Source organism: Mizuhopecten yessoensis, unplaced genomic scaffold, assembly GCF_002113885.1.
Source record: "Mizuhopecten yessoensis strain PY_sf001 unplaced genomic scaffold, ASM211388v2 scaffold2041, whole genome shotgun sequence".
Classification (NCBI taxonomy): domain Eukaryota; kingdom Metazoa; phylum Mollusca; class Bivalvia; order Pectinida; family Pectinidae; genus Mizuhopecten; species Mizuhopecten yessoensis.
The window spans coordinates 232,086-243,611 of NW_018404348.1; the positions used below are offsets into that span (position 1 = coordinate 232,086).

At 37.2% G+C, this 11,526-nt stretch overlaps 1 protein-coding gene across 1 annotated transcript; it reads right to left on the reverse strand.

Annotated features, from left to right (window-relative positions):
- Positions 1-7,316: 7,316 nt before the first annotated feature.
- LOC110444368 lies at positions 7,317-11,136 on the reverse strand. The gene has a single exon (XM_021488754.1). It carries the CDS (start codon positions 10,606-10,608, stop codon positions 7,807-7,809), a length of 2,802 nt encoding a protein of 933 aa, XP_021344429.1. The 5' UTR covers positions 10,609-11,136; the 3' UTR covers positions 7,317-7,806.
- Between the last annotated feature and the right edge of the window lie 390 nt (positions 11,137-11,526).

Sequence of the window (11,526 nt, forward strand, 5' to 3'; positions counted from 1 at the left end):
TGTTGATCTATATATTCGCGCTTTAATCTAGTTTCCAGTTTTTTATAGTTACACTTTTTAGATATAAAAATGTTCTTATTTTCCTCTGACTTAAGTGAATCAAAAGTAAATAATGCGTTTTTGTATTCAATATATCTGTTTTTACAAACTTCGTTAAACCATGGTTTATTCTCCACTCGAACTTTTTTAAACCTTTCTAGATGTGCATTTAGTAACATTTAAAGACATTAACAATTCATTTAATATATTAGTAAACTTATTCACACACTCATCTATACATTTTTGATTATCCTCAATATTATTACAAGCATTAAATAACTCTACGGTTTTCCTCTAGTAAATGCAAAGCTCTCTCTGCATGATCCCCATTCCATTTATCATGTGTATATATTATCTTTATCATTATAATCAGGTACAACTACGTTTTGTTCAAATGAATCCACAGTAATACAAATTGGAGAATGGTCTGAAAAAAATTATAAATTCCACTCTCAAAGTGAGTAATATTCTTTAAGAAATCATCAACAGTCAATACATAATCTATTAGACTAGATCCCCTACTATTCAAAAAAGTTATACTACCATTAGGATCATCTTTATGTCGTCCATTTACAATTCTCAAGGAAGTAGATTTACACAGTGAAAGAAGATGTCTTCCAAATTGGTTAATATGCAGGTCAGAATTGGAACGTTTGGATGGTACAGAATCATTAACATAATTTACAATATTTGAAATAATATGCGCAGGCCCTTGATTAACAATATCATTACTTATATAATCGTCGTAAATACCCGTTCTACTATTGAAATCTCCTAGTACAATCACTTTACCTAATCCTTTATATTCACACACCATTTCCTCAAGTCTGGCAAAAATATCAATTTCACATTTGTGATTAAAAACACTATTTACAGGTGGGAAATAACAAGCAAATGCATATATTTCACTGACATTATTTCTAATGTTATTGGATATTTTTAACAATACAATGTTGTCATTAATGTTATCTATTACCCTACAATAATCGCAGATAGTTGATTTAATAAAAAATACGATTCCACCGCCTTTACCATGCATTATAGGAAACACACAGCTGTCATAACCTTCCAATTCTACTTCATCCTCTTTCTCATTCTGTTTCATACAAACATACAACATCATATTTGGTAATAATATTTACAAACTCTTCTGTATCTAATTTGTCCGTGATCGATCTGCATATATTCCATAAGATAATGGAAAGTCCCTCCAAACAACCCTAATACGACAAGTCGTGATTCCCTCTAGGTGGATCGCGATCGAAGCGCGCACTGTGGTCCTTTCGCGAAGATGAACCCCTCCACCTCTGGCCAGTAGCCGTATGTTGTCCTCGCGAAGCTCACGGTTGGAATTCGCGTTAAACAACACCTTTATCACACTACCTTACCGCGTTAAACAACACCTTTATCCCACTACCTTACCACGTTAAACCACGGAATTAGATTAGACACCACCTTTATCCCACTACCTTACCGCGTTAAACAACATCTTTATCCCACTACCTTACCGCGTTAAACAACACCTTTATCCCACTAGCTTACCGCGTTAAACAACACCTTTATCCCACTACCATACCACGTTAAACAACACCTTTATCCCACTAGCTTACCACGTTAAACAACACCTTTATCCCACTACCTTATCGCGTTAAACCACGGAATTAGATTAGACACCACATTTATCCCACTACCTTACCACGTTAAACAACACCTTTATCCCACTACCATACCACGTTAAACAACACCTTTATCCCACTACCATACCACTTTAAACAACACCTTTATCCCACTACCTTACCACGTTAAACAACACATTTATCCCACTACCTTACCACGTTAAACAACACCTTTATTCCCCCAGTGTTGGGAGTTTGGAGTCTATATTGTCATACATATGTACATTCAAGTTCGAGGGGGAGGGGGTTGTTTTGGTATGTGTAATGTTTTTGATAGATCTTTGGATAAGCATCCTGATGTCAATAAATGTCCCAGTCTTTGATTGCTTGTTTCTGTTTTATTTTATGGTAAGGTAAACCACACATTGAATACGTGGCGTGTGTTTGGAATCCACACAAAATAAAGGAAATTGAACTTCTAGAATCGGTACAAAGAAGAGCCACAACATTGTTGCCATGGTTAACGGCCAAAAACACTCAAACTACCAACTTTAAAATACCGAAGGATGCGACTCGGAGAAATTCTTCATGTGTTTAAGATAATAAACAATATATTTGACGAGAGAGTCAGCAATTAATGGACTCTTTGTACACGATAACTTATCAAGAAACCATTGTAATTTAGATCTCGGAAAATTCAGTTTCAACTTCAGTACAGTAAGACTATGGAACAGTTTGGAGAATTATAGACTCCACTACAATTATAGACTCCACTACAATTATAGACTCCACTACAATTATAGAATTCGAGGTCCATTCAGAACACTGGGAAATAGATATGAAATATGATCACTTTGCAAATTTATAAGTTTTTACGTATGTTTTATTAATTTGTTAATGACGAATATGTAACATTCAATTAAAACATACATGTAAAAACTTACATGTAGTGTATCATTGATATGATATAGAGGCAGATATTTGCCTGCGTCCATCTTTTTTCCTATTAAAGATCATATTAAAAACAACTAGAAAAATGTATATGTTTTTGAACAAGGAACGGCGGACGGGGTTCGATTCCCCGATCGGAAGTGAAAATGTATGGGGGTCACCTGCCAGGCATCATGGATTTTCTCTGGGTACTCCGGTTTGCTCCCACATTAACTAAGACAACAAGAGTGATTAATAGAAGTTGTAAAATTTTGTTTCATAATTGTTGTTAAATAAATAAAGTTTACATTTAGAAGCATATCAAGTAGAGAATCAAATATCTGAAGTAATGCATGCACATCTTTACATACACATAGACAATGCATTATTGTTTACCGCCACTAGTGGTTTACCAAAATGTTGCCCAACTCCGGGCCTATTTATCCAATGAGTTAGGAGCGAGGAAACCTACGGTGGTTGTGAAGAAATTGATATATAAATAAACAAACATTGGCTTATCTATTCAGAATATAACAAAATGACACAAATGCTTTCTAGAAGAGACTTTATTCGTCAATAAACAACCCTATGGAAATGTCTATGTTACCAAAGTTAATATAAGAAATGATATACAACATTATAAAAGTGAGTTGATTATTTGGTTAAAAATCACTCTACCTAATTTTGTATTGGTAATTCTGTTTTACTTTTTTGGGAGAATTTACGTACGTCTTTAAACCATGCTCTAGATATTTTACCAAATGTTTTAATCACGGGTGATTTTAACGTCGACTTATTCACTGCATCTCGTAACCATGTTTTTCTTGATATTATTAATTCCTTTAGTATGGCAAATGTTATCAATGAACTAACTCGTATTGGACCGACTCGATCTAGTCTACTTGATCCTATACTTTTAACCGACTCGCTTTCTTGTATTGATTCTTCTGTTATAACTATAGACAAATCATGGAGTGACCATGACGGTTGTATTGCTTGCATTGATATTCCCTGTATTGTCAAACCTATTTTTAAGCGAAAAATTTGGCTGTATAAGCGGGCAGATTTTGACAGATTTAATGATCTTATTTCTGATTATAATTGGAATGAACTTTTTTTAAATTGTGATTCAGTTGATACTGCCTGTAATCGTTTTACTGATACGTTCCTAAAATTTGCAAATATATGTATTCCATCAAAAGATGTAACTATGAGACCTAATGATAAACCTTGGATGATCTCTGAATTAAGAAAAACAATAAAAATTAGAGATAAGTTGCATAAAATTGCGAGGTCAACCAAACATCTTTCGGACATCAACAAATTCAAATCTCAACGGAATAAGGTCAATAACATGAAAAAATATGGCCGTAAACTATTTTATGAAAATGTTCATGGTATTATTGAAAGGTACTCGTCCTCTGATCCAAAAGCTTAATGGAGACTCATCAAAAGGTTAATGCTATCGTCTGGTACTACACAATCTATACCTACTCTAGTAGATCCTGTTTCTGACAATGTGGTTACTAGTGATGAAGACAAAGCTAATTTATTAAATGACTATTTTTGTAATATAACTCGTGTAGATGACAGAAATACTGCGGTTCCTCTCATCGAGTCAAAAACTAACAAGAGTCTTAGGTACATTAGAGTCAATAATAATGAAATACGAGATATTTTACAGATATTAAAGCTTGGTAAGGCCTCGGGTGAGGAGGGAATCAGTCACCATATGCTCAGAAACACATCAGAAACAGTTTGTGTTCCCCTTGAAATGATTTTTAATAAGTCTTTATCGTCTGGTGTTTACCCAATCTCTTGGAAAACAGCCAAAGTTATGCCACTGTTTAAAAAGGTGACAGGCATTCTCCCTCTAACTATTGGCCAATTTCTTTATTACCTACAGTTGGAAAAGTGCTTGAGAGGGTAATTTTCAAATACTTGCATAATTATTTTATTGAAAACTCACTTTTTTTATAAGCACCAGTCTGGTTTTTTGCCTGGTCATTCTACTGTATATCAGCCCATTGAAATTTATCATAACATCTGTATTGCTCTAAAAGAAAAAAAAAACATGTATGTATGGTATTCTGCGATATTTCTAAGGCTTTTGATAGGGTTTGGCATAAGGGGTTGATGATTAAGTTAAAATCCTATGGAATTTCAGGGGAATTGTATCATTGGTTGGAAAATAACCTATTTTAGAGGCACCAGAGAGTCTTTTTGAATTCTTCTTACTCCGACTTTTCATTGAAGCAGGTGTTCCTAAGGGTTCGATTCTTGGACCTCTGTTGTGTCTTATCTATATAAATGATATTGCTGATGTGTTTGAATCAACTTCTCGCCTTTTTGCAGACGATACTTCTTTGTTTAAATCATCCTCTTCATGTCTAGAAATCCAAACGGTTATGAATCTCGAGTCTCTTAATGCATGGTCCCAAACTTGGTTAGTAACATTCAAACCAGAAAAAACTGAGGTAATTTTTGTTTCAAACTTGATTGAAATTGATGAAGATTTACAATTAGAATTTAACTTCGAATTTTTATATTTTACTGATCATCATAAACATTTAGGTGTAATTTTTAATACAAGTGCATAATGGGGGGATCATATTTGTGCAATATATACTTAAGTTATGAAAAATGTCAACGTCTTACGTAGACTAAAATACTTATTAAATCGTGATTGATCTTTTAAAGATTTATAAATCATTTATTTTACCAGTTTTAGAATATGCTTGTGAATTGTGGGATGGTTGTACAACTTATGAAACAGAAATGTTAGAGAAATCCCAAAGAGAAGCGTCTCGTATTATAACTGGTCTTCCTTCATATGCCCGAATTGAAGACTTACTTTTTGAAACTGGTCTAGAAACTCTTTCGAATAGAAGAAAACGCAGAAAACTCCAACTTTTGTATTACATGCACAACAAATTAACTCCAGACTATTTAAATTCTCTATTACCATCTTCCGTTGCAGAAAATAACCGTTATCCCTCAGAAACAATGATGATTATAGAATTCGTCCTTTCAGGCTTTCTCTAGCAAATTCATCTGTTATACCTTCAACTCTTCGCGGCTGGAATTCATTGGACCTTTCAGTACGATCATTGACCTCATTACATTCTTTTAAAAACTCGTTAACTTCAAATGTACAATCTACTCCACCAATATACTTAGGTTTCGGTGAACGTAAATTGAACATTTTGCATACTAAACTTAGACATCAGTGTAGTCCACTTAAATATGATCTTTTTAGAGTAAATCTGGTTGATAGTCCAGATTGTTATTGTGGCCATCCCTGTGAAAATGCCTTTCACTTTTTTTGTGAGTGCTTACTTTTTAACAACGAAAGACACACCCTGCTCCAAAATTTGAATGCCTTGCATGCTAATTTTAATTTAGAACTACTTTTGTTTGGAAATAGTCAACGTTCGGTAGAAAACAACATAAGTATATTTAGACATGTGCATCATTACATCAAATCCAGCAATAGGTTTTGATAGTTATAATTACTTTTCTATTTTTATTTATGTGGAAGTTGTTATATGAGTTTATGAAATTGTATTTCATTATTTTGCCTGATCTATTTGTTACATTGATTCTGTTCATTTTGAAATTAATCTACCAGGATGAATGTCATGAAATCTGTATAATTTATAATTTATTCACATGCGGATCGATTTTTCAGTTTACCCGTTTTCTTTTCTAGGTAACCCTCTCCCCTTCATCCCCCCCCCCCCCACCCCTCCCACCCCACATTTCCTTCCCCAACCTATCTTTTTTCCTTTCCCCCAAAACATATACACTATTTTTACAATAAGTATTGAGGAGAGGACTCTATTAAGTTGCAATAACTTGTTGTCCGATCCATTTGTATATTTGTACAATAAAATATGTTTAAACTTATAAAAGTGATTTTAAATTTGATCGTTATAATGCTAATGATAAATGCTAATTATACCTACATTGAAACGCAAATTAATAAGAAATGTGAACATTATTTCTCTCTCAAAATCAAAAGATTTGAGAATATAATATAAAGATAAAAGAAAACAAAATCTGTACAGTTGAATTGAGCAAGCATATGCGGAGGAAAGTAATGTCTGTTCTCAACTTCGAATGTCGGAAATTGCTTGCAAATCTTAGAAGTTATCATAACTTCAAGATTCAGTATGGCAGAACTAAAACATACCTCGTCCGTTACGTTTGTGTAAAACGTGTAAAGTATAGAAAGATGAAGTCCCTTTCATCGTATAGATTAATTAGATACATTAAGAGCTATCTTAATGTATATGCTGAAAAAATAATGTCGTTATCTTATGATCAACAGATTTTTTATGAATTAATTTCTACGTTAATAAGTCACTTGAGCGGAGGAAAGCAAGTTTACTGAATGTACAATACATCTCGTATTTATTTGACCGTTAATTGTACAATACACTTATTTGATGTTGTATTATGTTTGTATTGCAAATTGCATATTGATCCGCCACTGATATGTTATAGCTGTAAATGCAATACAATTGACATATTAAGTACATGAGATATAATTTTAATTAGATTGACGAGAAGAAGATGTCAAAACGCGCAAGAATTGCTTGAGATGATAAGTTTACTAAATGATCTGCAAAACACAGACAGCTGAGTTCACAGATCTATAACCAAATTTCAATTCATAACCTCAAACAAGGTTTGCATTGTCTGATTTTTATCAATTCTAGGTCTTCGAAAAGGTAACCACCTGTCAAGTATCTATCAGTATGAGTGGAACTGCATCACGGATGAGTGTCAAACATTGAGAGCATTCAAACCACCTTTGTCTATAGTTAAGGATATTAACCAATTAAAGTTACAAAAGGTGTTAACCAATCAAGATACCAATCATTGCTTACATAAATATTGAACAGATGCTAAACTAAACACATTATAATTAAAGGTGTTTATCTTTAACTCTCAAAGGTGCAATAATTTATCTTCAATAAACTTTCAAGAGACCCTCGCATCACTCCTATGGGATGGAAGGTTGGGTGGTGTGGAGTGTGGAGTAGCGCTTTTGACAAGGGCATCAGTTTCAGTGACACCTTTTAGACTTACATGTACGTTTGCTGAACATATGCGTTTATTTTTTTAGACGGAACAACTGCATACCGGAAGTCATTTATAGGAGATATATTTCGGTAGACAACCCCGTGAAGAGCTTCAACATTTTAAAACACGGCTAGGCATCGCTCTTTTTAATGCCACTGTGGAACGCTCTATCAACCTGCTCCGTTCCAAAGAAAGCTTCGAGAACTTTGACTACTACTAGCTTGGCCGAACTGGCGAAGTTCTCGTGATTCTGTGACACAAACTTGACCATGTCGTCAAGCTGGAAGTCAACGAAGGTCAGTGTCTGATGCTCAAACTTGTCTTTTGGTCCACTTGTGAAGCGGGCCTTGATGCTTTCCGCACTTAGGCGGTGTTTCTCGACTATCCTCTCATCCTTCAAGTCGACAAAACCACACAAGCCCCACTCATAGAAGTCAAACTTAAGATACACTGTCGACAGACAAATGGCGTCCAACTCTCTTCCGGTTAGCTCCACACCTATCTCTTCCATCAAACCCCTGGCTGCCGTATTTACCAGATCGACGTAATATTGGCCGTTTTGTAGACACTTGTCCAGGGCAGATACGCTCTCCACTACACCGCACGTGATTGCACCTGGACTGGCCATGCCCAATCTCCTTGACCTTCGGGCGAAGACAAATTTCTGAGAACTATCAGGTCCCTCGTTTGTCAGAACAGCGACATGGAGACCAAATGAATTACTATACAATGGACTGACAATACTCTTGCACGGAACGGTTTTATCTTTGTCTGTATCAGAGAGGGATATCCACATATCTCGCATTGTCCTGTGGTGGCAGTAGAGCGACTCCTGGAAGTGAAGTTCTATAGCCTGATCTTCATTAGTACCACACCTTGAGTATGTGAGCTTCTTCAAGGCACTTAATACATTGTTGTCTATCTCCTTCCTAGCTGCCAACAGCCGGTATTTTTCAGCCGTGCGTGTGTACAAGTCTATCTGTTCAAAACCTAACGTATCAGGCACATCCATCTGTTGTACATCAACAGTTTCTATTTCACACATCAACTGTGCGTGATTATACCCTGAATGGCGAACTTTTGTGTCATAAAACCCGTTTGGCCCCGAGAAGAAAGAATCAGCAACATAAATTTGAGTGTTTTTCAGAAATCCGAAAGAGAAGAACTCAGCATTAGTGGGGTCATTGTCGTAAGGGTTTTTCTTCAGCGAGAAATATTTTGAATGAAGTTCTTCTGTTGTTGGCCGCTGGGAAGGACAGTTCTTCAAACACGATTCGATGACATCAAGAAGGGGACCATCTAAGTCCTCGGGTAGGGGTACAAAATCACCGATGAGTTGCTCAGTATTGTAGAGTTTCGACTGGTTGTCGTCAGTAGCCTTGCCCTTGTCACACTTGACATCGGCTGTCTTTATCCCCCGGTCCCGCTGTACTGCAGACATGAGTTGCCGAGTTGAAAGTTGAGCCATTGCCTTCTTCCCAGACATTGCAAAACAGGTGACCAACCCAAACGAGTAAATATCGCCACGTTTGTAATCCTGGAGACTGACGGCATTGCCAAAATCGCTCTTAAACACGAATTCCGGGGCTCCCCATCGCACATGCACGTATCCACGTCGAGGTCCTTCCTGCAGACCATAGTTAAAAAGAGACGAAGTTACAAGCTTTTCTACGCCACAGCCCCAAGCAAGTCCAAAATCGGCGACCTTGACCCTCAACCTTGCCGGCCCAACTTCCACTAAGATATTATCAGGTTTAAGGTCACGATGTACAACGTCATTAGAATGAAGGTATGCAATAGCGTTGAAGACTTGACTGGAAATGTCCCACGCACAAGCATAACTCAGGGGACTCGTGAGCATGCGCAAGTATCCCAACAGGTTCAAATCTACGTATTCCATCACTACAAACATAGAAGTCTCATGGTTTGTGATCACCTGATGAAGTAGAGATCTCCGTTTTTTATCTACACGTTTTTCGCGCGTTTGTGTTTTGGAGACGCTGCACGGAAGTATATACCCTGGACATAACGGAGTTGTTTTGACGGCTCCAAACTGTCCTGATTGTATCTGTTGGGCAACGGGCTCACATGAGCTAACATAACCTTTGATGTCTTGTTGTAAATTATCAGGATCTTTGTTTTGAACATCAGTTAATGCATTTCTTACCGTTTGCATCTCAGTAACCGCTGGAGACAATGCCTCTGACTTTTGTACCGAAGATTCATCGACATATCCTCTAGCGTCACACTTCCAACTGTCTGGCACGACAAGTCTGGTATCAAGTGTTCGGGAATACTCTCCTGGAGGCATTCCTGTCTCAATATCTACGTCACTGTCACAATGAGTTGAATGTTCTGGTGATGTGGAGACTGCTGGACTAGCCATACACACGCCACTGTCCATACCTGACTGTGACATAATGTGGCCGTATGTAGTAGGACCAGTAGACACAGGTTGTCCAGAGTATGTTTCTGTATCTATATTCGCCTGACCAACGAGGCACTGAGAAAGGTGGTGGTGAGACACCAATCCCATCCCCCGGAACGCTACTACGTTGTCGTGATAAAGTTTTCGAAGCAGATGACATTCCAGGAAAGATGACCGGGCACGTTCCTTTAATATTTTCACAGCAACGCGTACTCCTTGAAGACGGCATTCATAGACTTTACCAAAATGTCCTTCCCCTTTTAACGCCCAGTCAGAAAGCTGACGAGGATCAAGCAAAGCCGGTAAGCTTGGTTTTTGAACGAGTTTGAACAGTAAGAACAACTCGTGTATTTGTGTCTGCAACTCGTCGAAAAGAAGAGCGCCGTTTGACAGAATAGTGGCTAAATCGTCGTTCACGGGACATAACTGGGCGAGACTATCGAAGATGTCGTGCAGTCTACACATATAAGTACGTACAAGTGTCTCTCGCTCCAGCAGATCCATGTTTAATACGGCTGGTTTTGTTCACTGCATATAATAAGATATGTTTATGTATGGTCAAACGCACGTTAGTTTCTAGCACCAATACTACGGTTACATCATGGAGTCTAGTGAGTGGTGCGTAAACAAAATCCTTGGAAATGCCACATTTTCACTTGCAATTTACAAAGTGCATCTTCATCATAAGGTTAGGTCCTGGTGCGCGTGACTTACCATGCATGTAGCTAAACACAACCCAAAACGACCACATCCCTGATTGCACACTGTAGACGATCGTTGAATAATGACTCATTACGTAAATTCCAGTTCAGCTTTTAGAACACACGAGTGTTTGCAGACGTCCATCAGTTGTTTTAGAGGGAGGAAGAGCAGTATCCCAAATGTCACTATCAGATCTAAAATATATTTGTATCTCTAATGATTAATCTGGGACGCGCGTCATCACACACCTGGTCGCGGTATGGTTATGGCGTCCTCATCTATTTCAGCCCATATTTCCTTTGTAGACACGGAAGTAGTTACACGACGGTGAGCTAGACTGATCATTCTGTATACGAACCTGTCGCTGCATATCTTGATATGTTTTTAACAATCTCGTTCAAAACAGAAACCTGAGAAAAACTTCCTTGTTCACCGGTTCGCTTATATTTGATAGACACAGTGCATCAAGGTAAACTGAAAACGAAACCCGGTAATACAAATAAACGGGGTTTTAAACTTCCATGTTTGTATGCAATAACTCCATATCTGCAACACAATTCGCTGTTGTTGGTGTTGCTGAATTTGAACATATGGTTAACCAGGTGAAAAACAAACACATGAAAGCATGGCTATATAAACCAATAGGGACGTGAGAAGATGATAAACCAAAAGGACGTGAGAAGATGATAAACCAATAGGGACGTGAGAAGATGACAAACC

Coding starts and splice junctions, on each gene's coding strand:
- LOC110444368 (XM_021488754.1), bottom strand. CDS start 10,608: ATGGATCTGCTGGAGCGAGAGACACTTGTACGTACTTATATGTGTAGA.